The 26,967-nt window shown below is 37.7% G+C and overlaps 1 protein-coding gene across 1 annotated transcript in view; it reads right to left on the reverse strand.

The window, feature by feature from the left end:
• Window positions 1-26,967, reverse strand: part of ALK (ALK receptor tyrosine kinase) — a gene marked incomplete at both ends in the record, with an annotated part of 722,117 nt that overhangs the window by 83,775 nt on the left and 611,375 nt on the right. Inside the window, 2 exons of the mRNA XM_083376785.1 lie at window positions 24,645-24,770; window positions 26,767-26,861. Coding sequence (XP_083232911.1) covers window positions 24,645-24,770; window positions 26,767-26,861 — 221 coding nt within the window. The remainder of the gene's footprint in view (window positions 1-24,644; window positions 24,771-26,766; window positions 26,862-26,967) is intronic.

The raw sequence follows: 26,967 nt of genomic DNA on the forward strand, positions 1-26,967 counted from the left end.
TATATATTCTAATTCTTGCATTTTCTGTGCTTTTCTTAACATTGAATCCATTCTTTTGTTCAGTGAAACTAACCTACTAAGCTGTCCATATTTTGAAGACCCAGAAGCCATGGTTTCATGACTCTGATGCCATGGGCCAACTGATGTTAATATGGGGACTAATAATTTCTCAAATAAGCATTAGAGCTGAAGGTGACAATTCGTCATATACTTTCTATGTGATAGCCTTATGCTGTGGCAAGATTGCTTATGGCATCAAGCTATAAAGGATGTAATCCTGATTGCATTACCTTCAGTGAGATGTCAAAGGCACTCCTGATGGCCCTAATTTCATAATGCCTCAAGGGAAAGGAATGAGAAACCATGTGGAAGAATCCAAGATTTTCATATTAATGGGGTAAAGATTCTGAAGTAGAATGTGAGCTACATTTCCTATTTGAACCTTTCCCTAGCCAACTTAATATTTTTTGAAAAGTATTGCACTCTCACAGAAATTCATGTTCCTCTGTTTAACTGCAAATCAGAAAAACAGGAATATCCTGCCAGCAATCTTGAAGTCTTAACACTTTTCTGTCCCAGTAGGTTCAGACCAGCTGTAACAGAGCATATGTTAAATAAAATGAGCAAGCAAAAGTTTATACCAGGAATATTAAGAAACAGTTGCATTATCTCTGGTGAAAAATTAAACATGTTCCCTCAAGTGGTAGCAAGTGACCTTGAAAAAAGATATTTTTTTTAAAAAAAGAGAAAAATCATACAGCAAGAGAGAAGATTAAACAAGAAAAATTGAACTGTGAAGATTTATCCCCATGTCTCATTAAGAAATAAGGACAGTTTAATTGTTGTTTAATGAGTTTTCTATATCATGAGTTTATCCTTTACATTCTAAGTCTGACATTGCTTAATTCTTTTCCTTTTTTTTCTGACACTGCTAAAGTAAGAATGTGCTAAAAGATGCGTGACACCATTTTGTATTCACAGACTTCTACTCCTAAATATATGTGACCTTCAAGCCTGAAAGAACCTGCAACACCTTTTATGTTAGCCATATCATTAGGGCAGCTTATCAGACATAAGAAATACAATGTATACAAAAATTAAGAACTATATCCAATTATTTGTACTAATTATTTCAAACTACTAGTAGTAGTCATTGCTTGATGTAAATAGCAACCACTAAACAGTCTTGGGCTATTGGCAAAAATATTATTTGGATAATTTCGATCTCTTTTGTACTGTTAAAAAAAATCACCTGGTAATGATTCCAAAGAAACAATTCTTCTTCTTTTGTTAATAATTTTATTGAACCCAAGAACCATTTATTGAAAAACAATTCTGGGGAATGTATTGCTTCATAATACTTTTAGTATTCTTTCAAACTGAACTTCCTATTTTTCTTCCATATTCTTGTGTTTAATGTTAGCTTCGAATGTTTACCTTATTCTGAACAGGACCTGTGGCCACAAGGTGTTGGTCAGATGACAGTTTTGTGAGGGTGTCTTATCTACCACTGTCTTCCCCACCATTTCATATTCTACCTTTAAAAAATAATTTTCATAATTGCTTGTGTAGATTTGTATTCAAGTATCTTCAACAGAGGGTCAGGAAGTAATATCCAGCAGAGGCTATGGTATAATTCAAATACATCTAAATTTACTTTTCCTTTTGAAATGCTAAATAGGATCTCTTGGTAGACAGCAGCTTCTCAGGACTTAAGATGTCCTTACTCTCAGAGATCCTGGGAAGAATATCTGGAGTCTTTCCCACATAAAGTATGTATTCTTCTGCCTTGCCTTGTGAAGCATCTCCCAAAATATGCCAATGTGGACAGTGATAAGGCTAAAGAATAAGAGACTTGGTGGGGACAGGGCCAGTCCTCCTACATTGGGCAAAGGAAAACAAATTACCTCAGGAGCCAACAACATCAGCCTTTTATTTAAACTTTCATTTTTTATGCTATACTGTAAATTAAAACTTAAATGGGTTACTGTTTCTCTTTTACAGTTTTAGAAAGGTATGTGCCCCATCTCCTTATTAAGTTTAACTATTAATATGTATATGAAGTTTATGCCTCAGTCTGAATACAAGTATGAAGGAAAGGCTTATGCCACAGATTGATTTAATTCACTTTCTACCCAGAAATTTCCATAGAACACACATTGATTTAAAAGCTTTATTAAATGTAGCATTTGCCTGAAGCTTTAAGCATATCAAATATCCAGTGCTCCTATAAACACAGCCTATGATACTTTGGAGAAGGAAGAAGTCATTTCCAGTAAAAATCAATATGTCTCTTTTGTGTATTATTGATATTTTTTTGCACCCATCCCTGCAAGAACTGAGGAAAAGAAATTTGCACGGTGTCACTCACAAGCCATTAAAACATCACACAGAATGGTTTCTATAGGTTGCTACATGTTATGGCAATTCGGGGTAATTTGGTTTACAGCACAGATTTTGATCTTCATAGATGAAAGAAGCAGTGGTGAAATGGAACCCCTAGCTCCAGAGACTCTGTTCTAGCATTTTCCATCTGCAGATAACATAATACTGTTGTGCATTGCATTGGCAAATGAATGTGTTTCCCCTTTTTTCTGTACTGCAGAACAGAGAGATACATCAGTTGGATAATCCTGTTATCTGAAGCATGCCTACAAATTTGCAAAATCCAGCTAAATTTAAACCAAGTTGCTGGATATATAATCAAGTGCTCAACTGTTCTGAAGAAATACTGATATAGCAAAAAGGGGGTGATTGTCTTGCAGTTAAGCATAATTCTGAAAATTTCAGGTGCAAATTAGCCTCCGACAAAAACACACTTCAAGTAAGGATTGTCTACTGTTGCCTTTGTTTGGATCTGTTGCCCTTTTTATGGCTTCAGTCATGATTTGTATGTATGATTCTTGCTACATAAGATGATAATTTTCATTTATAAGTTTTTAGGACATTCTTCATCCACTGGGCAAAAAAGTTGCATTTTATTTCATGACATGTACATGCAAACACACTATCTCACTACAGGCCTTGGCAGCATGAAAAAAAGACAAATTATTTGGATTATTTGTATCATCTGTTGAACAGAAAGTTCAGTAACTGAATAAAAATGAGCCCAGCATTTCAGCAGTTGTTTGCCCCTATAACCAGCCTTGGCAACATGTACATTTTAAGAGGTTTAAAGCTGATGCAGTCTGTCACTTAAAATTGTAGGTTTCAACCAAAGAAATATTGCAGCCAGCTAAGTTATATTCATTCCACCTGTGCAAAGTCCTCATTGTATTGTAGTCTCAGGGCACTTCTAGGTGATGAGCTTTTGTATCATCCAAGTCATCCAATCCACAATTAAAACAATTTTCTGATATTTTAGGATGTAAGAGTCCATTGAAACAAGCAAAAAAGTCTCATTTTGGGTTCATTGCTATACTTTATCTCACACCAAAACTCAAGTTCTTCCTGTTTCTTGCTGAAAACCTTCTCGTATGTCCCCTATATCAGCATACAGTATCTTCTGACATCACAATTTTGTATTCAGTCACTTTATGTAATGCTTCCAACCCAAACATGATGGCATAATTAGAACAAATCAAGCATTGCCTCCCATGAAACTGCAAATTATGCTACATAATTTATTTTATCAACAGAAGGATAATTTATATTATCAACAGAAGGATGGTTTCAAGATCACATAAAGTGATTTTACCACTTTATACTGCATTGGTGAGACCACACTTAGAATACTGCATCCAACTCTGTTTACCACAATACCAACTCCCCCCCCCCGCAAAAGTTGAGACCCTAGAACAGACATGTCAAACTTGCAACGTCACATGACATCACACAATGTATTGGGACGGTTTTGCTATTGCTGGCAATGGGGTGGGCATGGCTTCTGGATGATACGTCCGGCCCACGGGCCGGCAGTTTGATACCCCTGCCCTAGAAAGAGTGCAGAAAAGAGCAACAAAAATAATAAGGGGTCTGGAGGCTGAACTATATGATGAATGACTGAGGGAACTAGGTATATCTAGTCTAAGAAAGAGAGGGATTAGTGGTGATATGATAGCATTCTTCCAAAATTTGAGACTCCAAAGCATCTGAGGGCAGGATAAGAAATAATGGTTGGAAGATTATTAAAGAGAGAAGCAACCTAGAACTAAAGAGAAATTTCCTGACAGTGACAACAATTACTTAGTGGAATGGCTTGCCTCCAGAAGTTGTGAGTGCTCCATCATTGGAGGTTCAAGAAGAAACTGAACAGCCATTTATATCAAATGTTATAGGATCTCCAACCATGGGCAGGGGGTTGGACTAGAAGATCTCCAAGGTCCCATCCAACCCTATTATACTATGTTTTCTACTTTCATGAAGTAAGAAAGATCAAGTGCTATTTTTTTTTTGTTATGGTCCCAATTCTCAGAAATTAGATTTATCCCTTGTTTAACAACATTCCAGAAGACAGTTAAAAATGGAACTCATCTGAAGCACAGTTGGAAGCTAATTATTCACCATGAGTAATTGTTATTGCAATTGTTGTCTTATTATTTTTGCTAGATTAGATGATAATGCTTCCATCAAGATTATGAGGATTATGATATTTACAATTTTAACTTACTCTATACCATGGATATTTTAACTCTGTAACTGTGTTATTGTTGATGTTTAATTGTTGGTCTTTCATAAACATCTGAAGATTCCAGATAGTCAGCATTATACAAATGTAATTGATAAATATAAGTATTCATGTATGTATGCAAGAGAAAAATACTCTTTCCCATGAAGTGGCTTAAAATAAATTTCTGTTTCAGATAGATGTTAAAAAGATTTGTCCCTTAAAGTCAATAATAATAATTTACTTTACTTATAGGCTTCAAGAATTAACAAATCTATATCCTCTATTTCTTAATTCACATAATTTGTATTGTATACTGTATATCACTAAACATCTGGAAAAAATATGTCCTGGAATTAAGGGAAGCCTAGGAACATGTTGGTGATGAAGAGCAGCTGGTTAACAACTCCCCTCTCACCTCAACATATTGCAAAAGCAAGTAGCCAAGGATCAAAGTTACATGATATTGCAATATACTAGGAAAGCAGTCCTCTCTGGAATCTATTCATGTAATTCTCGGATGTCAAAAAGCCACTGCCAGAGACTTTTTATATCTGTATTGGAACAAACCAAGTTGCACCCAGCCCAGCTACCTGCCATATGGCTTACCAGATTCTTTAACAAAAGTAGTAAGCCAAACATTAAAGCAGTGCCTGACCCATATGGTGATCCACAACAGCCCCCCTACACACACACACCAGATTGCCTCTCAGCATCAGGACTTCCATGGAGCTATCAGAGTTAATTTTTAACTGTCTGGCACTCCTGCTCAACATCCACCATGTCTTGCAAAACAGAGCATGCAAAATAGAGTTCTTAAACAACTGTAAGTATTTTAAGATTAATTTTAGAACACTTAATCTGACCTACAGGGAGAAAAAGACATATATTCAGTGGGAGTAGAAAGCAATTTCATTGTTCAAAAATGTGAGCAATGTAAAGAGAACAGCAACAGGCATCTTAACTGTGCTTCATAGGTCTAAGTGCATTAATATAAGTACTTCTGAGCCAACAGTTAATTAAGGAGATTTATTCAAGGAAAGCTTTTATTAAGATTAGAAAACGCATCACATAATTACATATTGCTTGAATCTAATACTACCTGGCAAAAATAATTCTCCAATAGACTTCCCCCATCCCAGGAAAAACATAATATAACTTTAAAACATTATTACTTAGTATGCCTTTCCTTGATGGCATAATCTTTCCTAGATACTTTTTTCCAATACAGTAGCCAGAAAAGATACTAATCTGACCCAGCCTCTTCCTATTAAGATTCATACTGGATGATCTCATAGGTATTGGTCTCAACATTTATTTTATTTTATTTATTTAATTTATATACCGCCCTTCTCTCAAGAGACTCAGGGCGGTTAACAGGGCAATACATAAAAGAGAGATACAAAAGTTAAAATTATTAAAACATGATTAAACAATGCCCATAGTACAAATTTAAAAATTAAAGTCATAATAACAAACCCACCCCATCCCATCAGGCCAGGCCCGCTTCCTTAAAGAGATGGGTTTTAAGGTCGCGCCGGAAGGAGCGGAGGTCGGGCGCCATCCGGAGCTCTACCGGAAGATGGTTCCATAAGTCTGGTGCACCCACAGAGAACGCTCTCCCCCTGGGGGCCACCAGTCGACATTCTTTGACCGGTGGCACCCTGAGGAGGCCCTCTCTGTGGGAGCGTACTGGGCGGAGGGAAGTTGACGCCGGCTGCAGGTGCTCCCCAAGGTATTCTGGACCCATGCCATGGAGGGCTTTGTAGGTCATTACCAACACCTTGAACCTCACCCGGAAGACAACTGGCAACCAGTGCAGCTCGCGGAGCAAAGGTGTAACACGGGAGTATCGGGAGACCCCCGACACAACTCTCGCGGCTGCATTCTGTGCCAGCTGGAGCCCCCGAGTGGTCTTCAAGGGTAGCCCCATGTAGAGAGCGTTGCAGTAATCAAGACGAGAGGTCACGAGCGCATGAGTGACCGTGCGCAAGGCATCCCGGTCTAGATAGGGCCGCAACTGGCGCACCAGGCGAACCTGGGCGAATGCCCCCCTAGTTACAGCTACAATATGGTCTTCTAAAGAGAGCTGTGAATCTAGGAGGACTCCCAAGTTGCGAGCCCTATCTACAGGAGGTAATGACTCACCCCCCATAATGAGGGGTGGGATATCCTGAATATCCCGGGATGCCGGTACGCACAGCCACTCCGTCTTGTCGGGGTTGAGACGAAGCCTGTTCCTCCCCATCCAGACCCGGACCGCCTCCAGGCACCGGGACATCACGTCGAGGGCATCACTGGGGTGGTTTGGGGTCGAAATGAAAAGTTGGGTATCATCAGCATACTGATGATACCCAACTCCAAAACCACGAATGATCTCACCCAGCGGTTTCATGTAGATGTTGAACAGAAGGGGCGAGAGGACCGACCCCTGAGGGACTCCACAACATTAAATGGGACCACCCATAAATAAGGCACCAGATTATACATACTGAAGAATTCCCTGGAAACATCATAGCATGACATGACATCATCACAAATGGCAAATCAAGAATTTGTGCTCAGTGAACTTCCAGGGTCTATGTGGAATGTGAGAATGGTTGAAGGCCAAGGTTGCAGGAAAAGAGAAAAGGAAAGATTGAATGTGTTGAGTCAGATGTGCTCTACTTAGTTTCTACTAGATCGTAATACAGCCATATGTAGATCACGCTGCATGTGAGAAGAACTAAAAAAACTGCTGTTGACCTTCTACTGTTGTGCCATAGAGAGCATTCTAGCCTATTGTATTTGTATGTGATTTGCCAACTGCACAGTAGCAGATAGGAAAGAGCTCCAGAGGGTCATTATCATCACCCAGAGGATTATTGGCTGACCTCTCCTCCTACCCCCCCCCCTTGGATGAACTGTACAGTTCTCGCTATCTTAGGAAAGCTCAAAACATTCTTAAAGACTCATCTCATCCTGGACATTCTTTTTTTGAATTATTACCATCTGCCAGATGATACAGGATAATAAAAAGAAAGACAAATAGGCTGAAAAATAGTTTTTATCCCAGAGCTGTAACCATATTAAATACTACTGTATAGTGCAACCTTGAAGTGCAATATTAGGGGCAGTGCAAAGGTGAATAGAATGTGAAGGATGTGTATATATAATGTATGTTTTTACTTGTGGTTTTTGTGTGTGTGTAGAGTGCACTGTGGACAGCACTTAATTTCATCGAGGGATACACAATGACAATAAAGATATTCTATTCTATTCTATTCTATTCTATTCTATTCTATTCTATTCTATTCTATTCTATTCTATTCTATTCTATTCTATTCTATTCTATTCTATTCTATTCTATTCTATTATCAGTGGAACAACCTGCCTCCAGAAGCTGTGAATGCTCCAACACTGGACGTTTTTAAGAAGAGACTGGACAGCCATTTGCCTGAAATGGTATAGGGTTTCCTGCCTGAGCAGGGGATTGGACTAGATGACCTCCAAGGTCCCTTCCAACATTATTATTATTATTATTATTATTATTATTATTATTATTATTATTATTATTATTATTATTATTATTTTCTAAAACTGGGAGAGGGGTAGGAGATGAAGATGCTTTAGGTGTACCTGTAAAACTCCACTTAGCTTTTTTAAAAAATGAACTTAGGATATGTAAGAAAAAAAATCAGTTGAGTATATTTTGATATATCAACACCTTCACATGAAAACCATTTTGGAGAGGAGTTTTGGGGGGTCGTGGATTGAGGTTGGGAATAATGTATCATCCCGAGTTCTGAGAAATAAGAAATAACTAATTGTAGGTCTATGCCAGTGGCCCCCAACCTTTTGGGCACCAGGGACCAGTTCTGTGGACAGAGGTTTTTCTGCAGACCGGAGGGGACATGGTTTCACATGCTGCCAGCATCCTGCAGATGGGCTTCACTGGTTTGCATAGCCCAGTTTATGGCATGCCATGGTCCAGTGCCAGTCCATGGACCCAAGGTTGGGGACTACTGGTCTATGCAATGCTATTATTGTTTTTTTATGTGTATTTTCTTAATTCCAATTTTGTTGCTAGAGATGCCACAGTAAAGACATGCCATTTAATTCCTAGGGAAAAAAGCATAAACATTGTGTCTCAGACAAATAGCTACAGAAAACATATCTCAATAATTTACAAGAGAACCGTCTAACACAGTAAAGAAGGAAACTTTTCATTTATGTTGTTCCTGCTTAATGGCATCTCTGTGTGCAATGGAGTGGGACCTAGCACATTAACTTTTTTATGCAATAAGTTGGAAAGGGGTTAATGGTGGAAGAAAATGTGGAAAATGGCCTTCAAGCTTGCGGTGGATCTGCAGGAAGGCTGAAGTGCCTGCATAGATATCTATATCTATATAATATATTGTTACATTGCAATAAATAGTCAAATGGAAAGACTGGGAAGAAGCACAGTAATGAAGAATATAATGGGTCTTTCTGCTCTGTGGAAATTAAATGGTTTTGTTAGTTGAGCAAAAGAAGACCAAAGGCAGTGAAGGAAATTGCAGAGAAGTTAAATGAGTCATGCATGTCAACCCTCATTGCCCAGGATATTAGAGACATCCACACCCCAGACCTTCTTTGGTTGGGGGGAGGGAGAAATGTAATCTGAAGAATTTTAATTTGCAAGTTGGGTGGCCATGAACAATGATTAAATAAAGAGCTGACCTCTGTTAATTGGAAGCGAGAAAGACCATTTGAGACGACAAATAGAAAAAAGCAAAAGCAAAGAGGCACAGGAGTGAAGGCACGGGAGCATGCCAGTCAAACAGAGGCAGTGAACTGGCTGGTTGTGTTTTTTTATTTCTTTGTGAAGTATATTTTGCTTATCTGCTGAGAAGGCACCCCTTGTCTTACACTAATGCCATTTTGATCTGTGCTGTTGAACCAAAGTAGCTGTGCTAATTGCTTTCAAGGGTGTTTCTGCTCTTCCTTTCTCCACTGTGCTGTTCTCTCCTCTAATTCCTCTGTAATCTGGCTCTAGTTTTTCATCCAGCCTCTTTCTCCCTGCCTCCCTCCCTCCCTTTTCTTTTCTTACATGTATATAGCTGCCAGTCTTATGTTGAACTCTGGACAGCTTCTAGCCAACATCGATAAAAAGAGCATAACATGAATCTGTTAAAATCACAAGCATTGAAAACCTGGCACCCACGTTAAACTTCTAACATCCTCATTAAATCCTCTCATCCACCTCACCCTATTCCAGTGTTTGGGGGAAAAATCAAAACTTTTAAGTGCTTTATGGAAGGCTAGAGGGTAGAGGCCTGCTAAGTTTCAAAGAAAAGGATGCTTCACAGGACAGGAGCTTCCTAGATCCCAGGAAATGGCAATGTTGAAGGGAAGGACTAGGAGCATGCCCACCCTATCTGATCTGATAGGATGGGTGGCTGTCCTTAGGGAGAGGCAATCCCTCAGATAACTTGGCCCTGTTCATTATAGAGCTTTAAAGGTAACAGTTAGACAACAGCCACACCCCTATCCCTCTGTGGAGTTGCAATTGGGCCACACATGAAACCCAGGAGGGCAGATTTCAGAGAGGGGAACCCCAGCCCTCTCCCCTCTTCCCCGCCACCCAAACAGGTTTTAATGATACAGGCCAGGTCAGTATTCTTATCCACAATTTCTGTCAGCAGACAGAATCCATCTTGACATGTTTCTCATTACATTTCTTTTGACAATATAATTTAATGGTTGTTATGCATACTCATAGGAATGTTACTGTAGTTCTTGGGATTATCATTTCATTAAGAGCAAAAGCTGCATTCCTGATCCTGGATGAAATGGGAATTACATAGAAGCTATATCTCATGTAGCATTTACAGAAAGGCAGACTGTCCATCAAAGAGGTTCTGCAGTCAGATCTGACTTTCCTTGCATTTCTTAATATTATTCTCCTTTAACCACCCAGTATTCTTAGGCCAGTTAGCTATTGTATAATCATCATTCAGCAAAGTGACTTTTCATCAGTGTCTCCATAATTTTATCTTCATTTTGTCTCCAGACCACAATCAAGGCAGTTGTTAGAGTCAGTGTTAGCTAATGTGAATCAGAGTAGCATTTCCTTCTTATTCTGTCACCATCCAAGGGCAGCCTTAAGAGTTGCAAAATCTGTTAGGCTTTGCATTCCAATATTTTGGAGGGAAGTCAGCAGTTTGGCAGAGACTGGGAATCAAGGCAATAAAGATGGAGTAGAATCATCAATGTGAACAGCAAATTTTATGCCTATACAGTTTGTTGCCAACTCAAGATGGATGGGTAGCATTGTAATATGGTCGTGGGGAAAAAACACTTGGAGAGATGAAGTCACATCTAAGACTAATGCATCTAACACATCCACCACAAATGCCTTTTGGATTAGAACTGGTTACTGACTGAGTTAACTGCCACTTTATATAGAAATCCAATTCTGCAGACATCTTTATTGCATTATGCCAACAGTTCAGTTAGCATAATTGCATGCAAAGAGCCAACAAATGTAATTTTATTGTAATTAATATTTCCTCTGCTGTTCCTTTCAGCTCCTTCATCTGATTAACTCATGTGACTCATAGTCTTTCCCAGGAAATGCCATTTGCCATCTGAAAAAGGATCTACCTTCTGATGACTCTGTGGGACCCATTCTGGTGGCAGAAGCTGAAAGGGAGGTGCCAGTAAGGAGAAAGAAAGAAAAGTAAATAACAGTAATAACAGTAATAGTAGTAGTAGTAGTAGTAGTAGTAGTAGTAGTAGTAGTAGTAGTAAAGAATTGGAAGGGACCTTGGAGTAGATTGGAAGTAAATGCTAGAAAAACAGCCTGTTCTAATTACTACATGTTTAACAGTAAAATCTAGCACTTAAGCAGAATTCAGTATAATAGTGGAATGGTTAAAAGCAGCAAGCTAGAAACTGGAAGATAATAAATTCCAGTCCTGACATAGGCATGAATCCAGCTAAGGGACTTGGGACCAGCCACTCCTTCTCAGCCCTAGGAAGGAGAAAACGGCAAACAAATTCTGTAATTGTCACCAGGTGCTAAGTCTAAAGCATACAACACCCCCCCCAAAACAAACAAACAAACAAAAAAACAACATAAAGTAGAAATGAATATGGTTAATATTCACTTATTAACAAATAACAAAATCTTACTTATAAGTAGTCATTGACTTACAATAATTCATTTAGTTACTGTCTGATGTTACAACAACACTGAAAAAAGTGACATGGCAATTTTTTGCATTTCTGATGGTTGCAGCATCTCCATGGTTACATGATCAAAATTCAGGCGCTTGGCAACTGACTTATATTTATGATGGTTGCAGTGTTCCAGGGGGATCATGTGATCACCTTTTGTGACCTTCTGATGAGCAAAGTCAATGGGGAAGCCAGATTCATTTAACAACTGTGTGACTAACTTAACAACTGTGGCAAGAAAGATCGTAAACTGGGGCAAAACTCACTTAACAATTGCCTCAATTAGCAACAGAAATGGGCTCAATTGTAGTTGTAAGTCAAGGACTACCTGTATTATGATGCCTGGATGATCTAGGAACCTATTGCTATAAATTCTTATTCTTATTTGTCATATATCTAAGAATGTTCATGGATTAATAATGTGAGAACATAAATTGTGAAAGAAATAAAATAAGAACAGACGCATAATATTTTTTTAGCTATCTTGGATATTGCAGAACATATAATTTTTTTAATCCTACAATATCAGCGTGTGAAACCTAAACTGTTACAAGAGGACAATGGGAAATTTATTGACAAATTATCTGAAATTACCTGAATCCTGGGTAGATTATAGTCAGGGCACATTGAAAACACAAGAGGTGGACAAAACTACTAAAACAAAACAAACTACTAAAACAAATATTCACACATGCTGTCTGAATATTTTTACTTATTTATTGCCTGCCCTTCTGTTCTCCTGACTAAAAATGCAGACACTGACTTGTTAACAGGATTTCTCAAAGCAAAACCTGGTAGTTCATTCTGCAAAGTGAACACAATATAATTGTGTGGGAAGAGAAGACCAGCAAGCAGTGGTGGGATTCAAATATGTGAGAAACCGGTTCCCAGTGTGGATGCCGCTCCAGAAGTCCATTCTGGGCCTGGGCAACAAAAAATTAGCTACCAGTTCTGCCGAAGTGGTGCGAACCGACTGAATCCCACCGCTGTCAGTAAGACTTTTCTAGATTTCCCCATTTAATATTTTTATATCTATGAGTTATCTCTATGCAAAACCAATCAGTCCTCTGAAATGCATAATCTATGCAAAATTATGTAATCATACTAAGCTACCCATGGCCCCACGGGCCATCCTTGCAGAGATTTTTCCTTACCAGATTCCTCAGTTCTTTCAACTGGCAGAATTTCTAATGTACCACCTTTGCTGAAAAAGCCAAGGAGGGTGTGCAGGGATTACTTCCTTCTTTTCTTCCCTCACCACTTCCCTTTCCAGAAGGCAAGTAAGTGGCTGCTGGTGGGTGGGGAAGGAAGTGAGGGATTGCAAGAGTGCCTGAGAAACTGTCATGGAACATTGAAAATAAAGATCATATGACCACAGCAGCATTCCAGCAGCATGGTAACAGTAGCAACTGATAGCATGAAGCAGCCACAGCTTCCTCAAATTTCACTCCTTCAGGAGTCCTGGGTCCCAAATTTTGAAACTATTCCTTAAGTTAGCTCATTTGAGGTACCTTGGTTTACAAATTGTTGTCCTATGATGCATTGTCTTGGTCAGATAGAGGTCATGAAAAGAGAGTTTTATTAGTAGACAGACAATGTAGATACAATCTAAATATAAAGGATTAACAATGAAACCTATCGCTTTGATTTGTGGCATTTTTCCTTATGTACAATGTTACCAGGCTTCAGTTGACATATAAAATGATTATTAAAATCTGGAGTCCAGAAAATGTCAGTAACCTTATGCAAGATCTTGATCTATGGAGGATAAGAGAGCCACGGTTCCAAAATAGACAGGAATATTTTTTCCCCTTTATTTTAAAATTTAAATGCAGGCTATTCATTTTTTATTTTAAATGTTATGATTTTTATGGGTTGCTTTAATTAAGAGCAACATTCCTGCCCTTCAGAATATGCTGTAATTTTTTTCTTCATCAATATAAATGCTGAGAATCATTTTTCAGTTCTTCTGCTTCTGCTTCTAATGCCATAATAGTGGCTCTGGGAGAAAAAAGTTGTTAGTGTAAGAGGAGCAAAAGGCCAACTTTTAAAAACATTTTTAAGAAGAAAAAAGGCACCTCAAACCAATATGTATACAACAAGAAAAAAAGGAAATTGATTCTTAAGGGTTTGGGGGATTTTAAGTGTCAGAATATCTTTACATCCTTGCTTTTTTGGGAGAACAGTCATGATTTACTGCATCTATGGGTGGCAGGCAAGAAGTCAAAGAAAATTCTCCCCAATTTATCTCGAGTTAATTTAGTTGCTAAATGTATCTATTTACCCATTGCCCTACCCCTTCATCTGGTTAAAAAGACTTTATGAAAACCTTACTTTTGGTTGTAAAAAGTTGCCAATATTTTGATATCCAGCACAAATATAACACTAATTATATATAGTGCTAAATATAAAATCATTTCTGGCAATTTCAGTATCTTTGAAGTCACATTCATTCTTCCTTCCCAGACACCTTTATGACAGTTTGAATGTACAGTATTTGGAATAACATTACTTCTAGCAATCTCAGTGCTATATACCTGTATGGAGGATATGGCTGAGAAGAATAAATATGACTTCAAAGACACAGAATTTGCTAGAAGTAATTGTATTATTGACTGATACATGGACTGCAGATTGCATGGATGATCTGCTTGCCATTTGGGGAGCTGGTATATTTACACCAGCTGAAACAAGGTTCCAGCTACTTCTGCCACTTTAACTTGTTTGTGACCAAAGTGCCACATGTTGTGCAAACAGAGAAGCTTCTGTTAGAAGCAGATGGAAAGGACTTTCAGATGAGAGAAATCCAAAGTTATCTGCACTCATGAGAGTGTATCCTTAAATAATGGTTTAAAGGGGTATTTTTAGCTAAAAGTAGTGTGGATGTGCCCTAACAGTTAAAAAAATGCATATATAGAGTATCTTGCAACTCAATCAAGAGATAAGACGATATGAAATTATTTATAAGAAGTCATATTAAAGAAGAGCACGAGACACAGTTGATTAAATAACACATATTAGAGCACAACAAAAATTATTTCTGAATAGAAAATATGATGCAGAAAAGATATGGTTACAAATTCTAGACCTCGTGGATTCAGTTGTAATGTTTTTATCATTTCTCTTAGTATGTTATCCAATTAACAACATAAATAAGAGGGTGGACAACTTATTCCTATGTCTATCTGATATTCTCAATGCTCAGTTGCATGTAATAAATTGGGAAGAAGCGGATTCTTATAGCTTTTTTCATTTCTTTCAATTATCTTTCTCCCAGAATTTACTTATATTAAAATTTCTCCATATGTTATTCCATCTTTAGTAAACATTCTTCAGGGGCACACAGATTCATCTGCTTACTCCAGATTTCTTTTTTTACCAATTTTGTTGGCAAATATGTTGACTCTGTTTTCCTGTCAAACACAACTATCTTGGTCGTTGATATATTAATGTTCAGATACACTTCAATACAAAATACAATCTGTCTAACATTTGTTGCAAATCATTCAAGTTCTCAGCCAACAGCACAGCATCACCCGCATATAAAAATATCATCTGCGTACTTTCAACTCCCCAACCGACACATGATACATGCATTCCTTATTATTAGACAACCATGTGTATGTCACACATCCTTCAAATTATTTCCTTTTGCTGTTGAACCATTTGCTAAGAATGTTGTTTATTCTTATGCATGATTTAGTTCCATCATATTGCTCTTATTGCACTCAGCAAGTAAAACATTCCATTATTCAAGTTGATTCACTTAAGCATGCACTTTCTCTGAATCAACAAAGATAAAGTAAATATTTCTTCTCACGTTATACATTTATCAATCAGCTGCTGAAGGGACAAAAAAATTGTCTGCACAACCCTCCATCAGGCATCAAAGCACATTGCATTTCATGGATTTTATACATGTACATATTTTGTTCAGAATTCTGACAAAGACGTTTTGTTAGACTTCTCTAAAGAAGCTGGAGTGCAAAAACACATAAACAGGTATTCAAAGATTTCAAGAGCTTCATTTACTGTAGAAAAGTGAATGAAGCCATTATGAAAATATTCCAGCGACTACTCTGTAACTAATAAATGCAAGCCCTATTTATAGTGATTCAGGGCTTAAATTATTGTGCTTCTTTCTTCTACCCATAGGAAAAATAATGGCCAGGAGGAATAGCTTTTATGTGACTGCTATTCTGATAGCAGACAAATCTGGTATCACACTGTCTCTCTGTGACCTTTTGAGAGCTTAAATGAACACCTTTCTATGTGTATCTACCATATCTATAGTGTTTCCATTCAATCTTATTATCTTGACCTTTGAATAGGGGAACAGTAAGAGCTTTCTTCCTATTGTCAGACATAGATGCAGTATTCACACAGATGATAAACAAGTCACAAAGCCGCTCCATATGTAAATCAATCCATATTTTCACTTTTTTCCAGTTATACCATTTATATCGGCAGCCTTACTGTTTTCAATATTCCTACAGTAGCTGTGACTCCTTTTATCATTTTTCTTGTGCTCCAAGATTGCACATAGCAATCTTTTTAATTCTGCTCTTTGATTACCGTGTGCAAATATCTAGAGTATTTCTTCCAGCGTTCTTTCACTTCAATTTCATCCCAAATTATTTTAGTATTTTCCACAAAGACCCATGAGCAAGTATTTCTAAAAAGGACATTAGTTAACTAGTTTATCTAAATGGCAAAATAGAATAGTCAAAAGACATGTTTAATATGACCTGTGAAAAGCATGACTTCCATGTAACCTACATCCTGGGTCATTGTGATGTGAACATTAGTGAAGGAGAAAGGGCACTCTTCAAAAGTTTTCTGGACAACAGAAGGCTGATAGACAGGACATATGTATCACAACTAATCTATATAAATTTTATGAGCACTGATGTTCCTTTTCACTATACAGATTAGTTGGTGTATATTTAATTGTAAACACAACCCCTCATTCCTTACCACTGTCCTATTTTCATGGTGTTTTCCTTTTATTATGTCCTCTTGAAGGGCTGTTTGGTATAGTGATATATCTAGTTTGGTGTAATGGTTAAGATATTAGGCTAGAAATTAGGAAGCTATGGGTCTAGTCCCAATTTAGGCACAAAGTCAGCAGGGAGCCTTGGGGCAGTCATTCTCTTCCAGCTCTAGGAAACAAGTAATATCAAGCTATTTTTGAAACTTGCCAAGAAAAATGCAGGGATTTGTCCAGGTGGTTGCTAGGAGTCAGCATTGACTTGAAGGCCCACACATATTTACTTTTGTTAGGATATTTTAATGGCTAGCTCAGCCAGTAGCTATTGGCCAGACCAAAATCCTCCCCATCTCACTGGATGGGACTGTGGATGATCCCCCATTACCATGGGCTCAAGATGGTTATTAAAAGTCTGATATTCCCCCATTAAGAAAACCAAGATCATGGCATCCGGCCCTCTCAATTCCTGATAAATAGATGGGGAAGAAATGGAGGTAGTGACAGATATTATTTTCCTGGACTCCAAGATCTCCACAGATGGGGACTGCAGTCAAGAAATTAAAAGACGCTTGCTCCTGGGGAGGAAAGCCATGGCAAATCTACACAGCACACTAAAAAGCAGAGACATCACCCTGCCAACAAAAGTGCGTATAGTCAAGGCTATGTCTTCCCAGTTGCAATGTATGGCTGTGAAAGTTGGACCATAAGAAAGGCTGAGCACCAAAGAATTGAGGCCTTTGAACTATGATGCTGCACTTTAGAAGGCCAGATCCTGAAGTTGAAACTCAAATACTTTGGCCACCTAATGAGAAGGAAGGACTCACTGGAGAAGAGCCTAATGCTGGGAAAGGTTGAGGGCAAGAGAAGAATGGGATGACAGAGAATGAGGTGGCTGGATGGAGTCACTGAAGCAGTAGGCGTGAGCCTAAATGGACTCCAGAAGATGGTAGAGAACAGGAAGGCCTGGAGGAACATTGTCCATGGGGTTGCAATTGGTTGGACACAACTTCACAACTAACAACAACAACATTCCCCCATCCAACCCCTACTTTCTACCTGCTATCCTGGAGAGGGAGAGAGGGGCCAGAATATGTTGGTGTTATTTGACATGCAGACATATACATAGAAGTGACTCAATTGATGTATAACAACAACAACAACAACAACAACAACAACAACAATAAGTTGGAAGTCCAACCCCCTGCTAGTCCAACCCCCTCTTAGGCAGGAAACCCTATACCATTTCAGACAAATGGCTGTCCAGTCTCTTCTTAAAAACTTCCAGTGTTGGAGATTCACCACTTCTGGAGGCAGGTTGTTCCACTGGTTAATTGTTCTAACTGTCAGGAAGTTCCTCCTTGCTTCTCTCCTTGACTTATTTATTTGATTTGTAATGCACCTCACTCCAGAGGTTTTATGAAGTGCTTATATTTAGATAAGAGCCATGATGGTGCAATGGTTAGAATGCAATACTGCAGGCTACTTCTGCTGATTGCCGGCTGCCAGCAGTTTGGCAGTTCGATTCTCACTGCCTCAAGAATGACTCAGCCTTCCATCCTTCTGAAGTCAGTAAAATGAGGACCCAGATTGTTAGGGGCAATATACTGACTCTATAAACTGGTTAGAGAGGGCTGTAAAGCACTGTGAAGCGGCATATAAGTCTAAGTGCTACTGCTATTTCTAGATGTCCACAAAGCTCTTAATGAAGATTTTCAGCAAAGACCTTTGTTTAAGAGTAGGAGCTGTGGATTAAGAGTTCAGTTAATCTTAGCCAGGTACTGTTTAGGATAGGAAACTAAAGGTAGGAATAACTGGAAAGTAAGTTATTATTTCTAAAAATAGTCTATTCTTCTGGAGTAATTTTCCCACAGATATACAGGACCCTGTTCAGCTTCCTTGTATAACTTCTGTGAAAAGTTGAAACTATTTAGGGAAAAGATAAGTTTGGATCTGCTCCTGTTTGGTAACACCATTATAGTTTGGTTTATGTTACATTATTTTCTGTTTGTTGTATTGTTATTAATCTCTGCTCCTACTGTGTATCAGTCAGAGGCATTTGGATTGGAATGACACTAAAATGTCAGTAATAAGTAAATAGATAAAGTGCATGCTCATGTAACGGGGGTTTTGTGGTTCTATTTTCTGGGTAGCCTATTGAATTACAGCAACAGTTGCACCATTGTTTGCTGTAACGTGGATTAAAGCTGTGAATCGTGATTATGTTTAAAAAGAAAAACTGCTATTCTCTCTCTTTTTTCAAAATAGATTTATTATATCTGATGAAATTTGTAAATGCCATTTGTAAAAGCTCCAGAGATAGATCTGCTGACTTCATGAGTAGGAGTGTATGTCCAGAACTTTCAAAATAAAAAAGACTATCTGAAATGCTGCTTCATGGATCAGTGGCATCAGATCTGGCAAAAAAGGTCAATATGGCTTCTTAAGCAGTTGCTTACATTTGCAATATATCTTATGCAGAACGGATATTGTATTCTGCCACCTTATACTGCTGCCATAGAACAGCAGGATAGTCTGTGCTTGAAGTATCATTCTTCCCAGGAGGAATAAAGTAGGCTTGATTTTTTTTCTTCCTAAAGTGCTTTCATTTAATATCATTTATTATGTCAGACTTCAAAAAGGCTGAGAGGAAAAGACATCCAAGCTCCCTAAGACAACCAAGAATATCTTTCTTTTCAGAATCAATTTTACATCTATTTTTAATTTATGGAAAAGGTAACTTAGTCAGTTTCTATAAACCTTTCTTTCTATTAAGAACTTAAGAACAAAAAGAGCCTTGGTGGAGCAGTGGGCTAATGCCTCCTTAAGTAACACCAGCTGCCTGCAATTATTGCAGGTTCGCATCCCACCAGGCTCAAGGTTGACTCAGCCTTCCATCCTTCCGAGGTAGGTAAAATGAGGACCCAGATTGTTGGGGGCAATTAAGCTGACTTTGTAATAATGCCGCTTGGGGGGAGCAAAAGCCCTAATAAGCAGGCATATACATAGAATGAAGGCTATTGCTAAGCGCATTTGATTTGTGCTTAGATTGTAAGCCACCCTGAGTCTTCGGAGAAGGGCGGGATATAAATAGGATTAAAATAAAAAAAAAATGGCAGACACAGGCTTTCTCACAAGGCTCCTCAAACATAACCCAAAATGGAGAAGGAAAATAAATGTAGCATAAATATTAAAATATTATGCTATGGTGATTTAATTGTTTTTTTCTTCTTCTTTATTTTTAATGGCTGGCATATTTCAAGAGTGATTTGTTGGATTCTGTAATTGTGAGAACAAGACAAAAGCATCTTATTTTGATGGTTGCTTTTCTACATCTGAGCATTAGCAGTGTCATGATGGCACAATCATTGTCTTATGTATATCAGGAGGAACTTCAAACATACTGTTGTGGCCACCATCTTGACATTTTATTCTTTTTATTATAAAATTTTGCAGACATCTCTCTTAGAGCATAGATCCAAATGGTCAGTGTGACTGGAAGTTCTAAAAATTAGACCTGGTCATAAATGGCTTTTCTAAACATTTCACAAAAAAAATCTCCAACAATTTCTGTTTAATGATGATAGCAGCACCACCAATGAAAAAGTCCAGAACTTCTCTCACAATGACTTCTCTTGAAGCTGTGGATGACTGAATAAATTATTGTGTAATAACAGATGAGAGATTCACTCATACGTCTTGGCCATCTCATAACAAAATAAACACAAGAATAGCATAGTCCACTTTAGCGATGAATTCCCTCGCACTGGGGAAGTTCTTTTGAAATGTTCATTTCTCAAACTGAGTGAAAACTGATATAAAAACTATAGAAGATTTCTCTGTTATCAGCCTGAGACAATCACTTGACTTCAGACTAAAGAAGGATTCAGTAGAAACCTTGAAACTTTAGAGAACCTCTGGGCAGGAAACAGTGACTCTGTCCAGGCGTTTCTTCTGTGTGAACTTGCACAGTTGTCAATGTAAATCACAATATAATATCTGCTTTTAGAGTTGTTTATTTGCACTTAGTTTATTTTTTGCTGGAATTTAGGGCACATTTTATTGTTTGATATTTGTTGACTTTTTTAAAATTCTTGCAAACTGTTCTAGGAGCTTTTGCTGAAGAGTAACTAGTATATAGTAACTTATAAATAAATAAGTACCTTATCTGTAACTCTTGATGTTATTTTGCTGCTTACTCCTTCTTGTTGCTGACATCTAATTTTATCCTGTGGACAAGTAATTAGGCTGTTCTAGGAAAGTAAATAGATGATTTTGCTGTGCTGGAGAACTTATCTTCATCTCCATCCCTGCTGTTCCTCTTAGCTTTATTTTCAAACTGAAAGCAGATAGCTCCTGCAGAGCTGTAGCCAAATCAATTTTAGTTTCCAGCAGGAATGCAAGACTGTCACTTTTATGATGAGGGACATGCAACCATCAAGGAACAGCTATCACAAATAAGAGAAAATACCCAATCATGTGTGCTAAATGCATTCTCAGCATGCTGATGTAGCTCTGCATTCATGAGGTGCTGGCAACCCATTCATGTTGGCTTGCAAGGTACTCTCTAGATTAATGATCTTACTTTGCAAAGAAGAGCATGAATATATTTGGGATAAAACTGGGCTTAGGTTAGTATCCTTGAAGCATATAATGCTGTCAGTTTGGATATATTTTGGCCAGAAGGAATGGAAATGTAAACTGGTGAGCATCTGCTTCAAAAAAGTTTTCATATGATTTGTATCTATGGTGATTCTCAATTATCGAGGCCATGGTTGTCCTACAATTCTCATATGATTCATATACAAATCTTAAACATTTGTATTCTTTTGTAGAACTGGAGCAGGGATGCATATAAATCTAAAACATGATCATTTTCATTATTTAAAAGAATAAGTTGAGAATTAGGGAAAGAGACAAGAATGGCATAAATGTGGGACAGACCATTTTTGGTACTGTCAAGAGAGGATTAGGATAAAAATAGTCATAGAGGAAGAAAAGGAAAGAAGGGTGAAATTTACAATAAATGTAGAATGGGTACAGGCAGAGAAAGTAAACTAGTCCTGTAGAAATTAGATCAACCTCCCTGAAGAAAATATCTCATGCTTTTAATCTTTTTGGCTATCTTTTTTGTTGTTGTGGCTATCTTTTTTTGCTACCTTTCTGAACTCTGACTAGGTTGCTTACCCCACAAAGAAATAGCATGATAAATATGCATGTAGGTATGTATATACATAAGTAAGCAACATCTCTCTTTGATCAACAACACAATCTTGGTTTGCAATCTCTACCTCTTTCACATTTTTTTCTTATGACTCCTTGGTTTTCTCATTTTACTCATACCCTTTTTTTCAAGGAGCTATCAGACCTGGGCTGTAAAAAAGCAGACAAATAAAGAGTTTTCTATATCTCTTTGTGACCACTTAATAGCCACCAGGAATGTAGCCTAAATATGTCGTCCCATCCTCCTTCGTACCAGATCCTGGGAAAAAAGATTCTCCCAATTGCTTATATGGGAGAGTCTTGAGCTTCGGGGCAGTGGGGGGAGGGCATTAGGTGATCAAGCAGACAAGAGAACACTTCCTATGCATCACTTGGTGACAGCCAGTGGCTGCCATTCAGCCCCTGCACCTTTGTTATCATTTCCCCCTTCCTGCACCTCCTCTGTTACCTGCTTCACCTCATACAGTATATTCAGGAAGTAGGCAGAAGATAGATATTGCTGGCTTAGCCAGGAATGGAAGAGGGGAAGTTTAGGGATTGGCTGAGGGACACAAGCAGATGACTACTATTGTGTCCAGAAGAGCACAGGGTTGGGTAGAGTAAGAAGTGGGAAGAGGTCTAGTTTAGGGACCTTGGCATTTCCAAGCCACAATGCAACTGCTTAGAGTATGCTATAGTTCTCATAAAGCAGCCTTGGGTTTACAAGTGTTATGTCATTCTGAAATATAAAGGGTAAGTGCAAACAGGTTGCCAGGTACCCAGATTGCAATCACGTGATCAGGGGGCCCTGCAGTGGCTGTAAGCTTGGCACCAATCATAAATGTCTTTGTTCAGCACCATCATAATTTTGAATGGTCACTGAATAAATGGTCAATAAGCGAGGATGACCTGTAATTATAAAATATAATATTTATAAATCAAATATAAGTTTTATGTTTGGGCATTTTACAGTTGGATAACAACAAGCATGGACAAGTTGAAAATGTGATTAGTAAAGAATACATTAAAAGAGTGAGAAAAGTACTAAAGAAAAAACTGAACAGGGGAAACACCATCAAAGCCATCAATACCTGGGCCATACATAGCTGGTATCATTAAATGGACACAACTTGAACTGGACTGTTTGAACCAAAAAAAAAATATAAAAAGCTAATAACTATTCATTTTGCATTACATCTCTGTAGTGATACCTGTGCTGCAGCAACAGAGCTTGAGCTTCACCTCAAGTCCAACCAACTGTCAAAGAGGAAAAGCATGCATTGGCTGATTATGTAAAAGAACCAAGAACACGTATTGCTGCAAAACTGGAACTTACGAAATGTGAAACAAACAAACATGAATATTGAAATAATGTAATAAAAACACACACAGAATGCTGGTAATAAAAACATTACATGTTCAATTTCTAGAAAGTTCAAATGAAAAGTGGATAAAGCTAAATCCTGGCAATAGCTTATAACTGGAATATTTAAAAATGATTTTGTAGGCTTGATTTTAGCTGGTCAAGAGCAAGCTATTTGAACTAATGCAATCAAGGTCAGAACTGAAAAATTGTCTAATGATTCAAAATGCAGATTGTGCAAAGAAACAGAAGAAACAATAGCTCACATACTCAGCTCGTGCAAGACAATCACACAAACTGATTATAAATGATACAGTATAACAGAGTCACCAAAATGATTCACTGGAACATCAGTAAAAATGAAAAATTGTTGGGAACATAAGAATTGAAAAAGTACTTAAAAATAAACAGGTTAAAATATTGCGGTATTTCCAAATACAAACTGATAAGTCTTGATGATTTAACTGTGGTTAAAAAGAAGAAAATGTGAATAATTGATGTGGCAATACTAGGAGACAGTAGAATAGAAGTCAAAGAATTGCAGAAGATCACAAAGTATTGTGATCTGAAAATTAAAATTGAAAGATTATGGCATAAACCAACCATGGTAGTTCCAGTGGTTATCAGCAGATATACAGTAGGTTGTTGGGAAGATCATGATGTGTATGAAAGCCAACAACAGCTAAAGAACTGACAGCTGTGATTTCACATTTTTTGTCTATATTATAATTGATGTGTATGAAAGCCAACAACAGCTAAAGAACTGACAGCTGTGATTTCACATTTTTGTCTATATTCTAGCAATAACAACACTTGGAAAGAAGGCAATGCATATGAAGGTCAATATTAGCTAAAGAACCGGCAGCTGTGATTTCACATTTTTGTCTATATAACAACAACATGACTTCCTAGATAGAACCTGGAGAATGAACTGAAGAATTCCATTCATGATTATCTCAATGTCTCCTACATATTCTAAGCTATAAGGTAACACCTCAGTTCTTCCTGAATTCCATTTTTAGTTCAGAATATTTTTCTTTAATGATGCTTTTGAACAGTTGGATATTTTAATTATTTATGTTGATTGATACCTTTGATCTTTAAGGTGTGTAGATGGGCTGGTATTTAACTTCAATTGTTATTGACTGATACTGATGTTGGTTATCTGGTATCAGTATTTCTCTTTTTGTTGTTTGCCTTCTAACCAACACTGCACTGGAAATCTGCACACTTGTGAATGGTTCAATCTTTCTGAAATCATTGTCAAGAAGCCAATATCCTACCTGCAACGCCAACTGAAACAGGAAATTGTGTGGGTTTTTCTTCAAAATGTCCTTCTCCCCTACCTCTTTCATAGAGCAGATTGCCTGCATCTGGTCTGTTGTGTCGAGATGTCTTCTCTTCATTGACTGAAACACAAAAAGCAGTCTGGTTTTTGACTGGGTAGGGCTATGTGTGTAGGCCTGAAAAAGTTAGGAGAGCAACAGCTGGTGAATCAAACCAGGCCAAATGATTGCAACCAGAATACACATAGTGTTAAAGAGAAAGATAGTCTGGCATCTATTATTGCTATAGCATGATTTGAAATAAATAGAGGGGGAAAGAAAGAAGGAAAGAGAGAGAGAGAGAGAGAGAGAGAGAGAGAGAGAGAGAGAGAGAAAGAAAGAAAGAAAGAAAGAAAGAAAGAAAGAAAGAAAGAAAGAAAGAAAGAAAGAAAGAAAGAAGGTAAAGGGACATATTTATTATAGTTGAAAAATTCCAGTAAATGCTGTATAACCACCCAGTTACAGCAAATTTATATAATTTTCATAATAGTAGTTTTTCTTTCTTTATATTCTTTCTTTATATTTCTAATTGCAGATGCTAAAATTGAACAGTATTTGCATTAGTGCACAAAAAGTGCAAGCAAATGAAATTCATTAAAAAGAAAGGAGAGGTTTCTTTTGGAATGCTATGGAGTGTGGTTGTAAAATAGCTAAGTAATAAATGTAGGTAGCCCTGGACTTAATGACCATTCATTTAACAATAATTCAAAATTACAATGGCCTTGAAAAAAGTGATTTGTGACCTGTCCTAAAAGTTATGACCCTTGTGATTTTATGAAATTGCAATTTAGATTCACGTCAACCAGCTTGCATTTATGACCAATTGCAGGCATCCTATGGTCATCTGATTGTGATTTTCAATCTTCCCAGACAGTTTCAGACCAGAGTGACAATTGGGGAAGCGGGATTAGCTTAATAATCATACGGTTTGCTTAATGTCCGTGTGATTTGTCTAACAGTGGCAACTTACTTTAGTGACTATGGTAAAAGTGGTCCTAAAATCAGCTCCAGTCATGTGATGACTTACTTTAGGTCTGTGCCAATTTATGATGGAAATTCTGGTCCCAGTTCTGGTCATAAGTGGAGGAGTCCCTGTACCATACATTAGAAGAACTAGTAGCTAAAGGAATATGTGAACAGCACATGGCTGAAGGTTCCAATGGTTGGGGGAAATGGTTAAGGCAGGGGTAGGCAACCTCGGCTCTTTTATGACTCATGGACTTCAACTCCCAGAATTCCTGAGCCAGCCAAGCTGGCTCAGGAATTCTAGGAGTTGAAGTCCATGAGTCATAAAAGAGCCGAGGTTGCCTACCCCTGGGTGAAGGGAATGTAACAAACAAACATTTCACACTTATCTATTATTCAGTAGTTCAGTGCATTTGCATTTGGTACATGTGAAGTTATGGGGAAAACAAGAATGGTAATCTTACACAGCTAACTTACACTGCACTTGGGTTCCACTGCAATGGAGACTTACACAGATTTCTGAAATTTACTATGTTAAAATGTTTTTTGGTATTTTTAATTGTAATATATTTTCTGAGCTATAAGCTGCTCAGAATTATGACTGAAATGGGCAGCTACAGAAACTGAATAAAACAAACAAACAAACAAACTCTAGCAAGCATTATATCACTACATAATGGGACTTTCAATGTTTTCTGCCTAGAAAATCACTGGATTTCTTGTCAATGTACAACACATTAAATGCAGAAAGCTTTGTGACATAAACTCATAGTAATTCTGGGGCCACCTTGTGTAAGGGGCAGAAGGAATAACTTTGAGGAACAGAGAAAGAACCCCAGCCAAGATAATGTTCAGATAAAGGAAATATAAACATTCAGATATGTAAGATTCTCTTATCAGAAACTTAGAATATAAGTAGCATTGGCATTCATAACTCCGATTTCCTGGTCTGGTCTATCTTGAAGGACTGACATCTTGTCTTCCCTTTTCAAAATATGGGGAAGCACCAAAGCAGGAAATAAAAGTTACACCTACATTCTAAGTGTAGCATTTAGTCTTTGGCAAGACATATGAGCAATCTACCAATTTAAAGGCTTATCACAGGCTTGCTCACTTGTCAGATAACAATCCAGGCTGAGAGACACATTATCAAAGGCAATGATGGCTTCTGATCCAGCTTTCCAGGATGCAATAATCTGAAGCCAAAATCTGTAAAGAATAATGAGAGAGATCAGACAATGTCAGTCAAGGCAACCACTCATCATAAAACCACTTTGGTCTTGATACTCTCAACCTAGCCTTAAACTAAAAAGTA

Source organism: Vipera ursinii, assembly GCF_947247035.1.
Source record: "Vipera ursinii genome assembly, chromosome: 1".
Lineage (NCBI taxonomy): Eukaryota > Metazoa > Chordata > Lepidosauria > Squamata > Viperidae > Vipera > Vipera ursinii.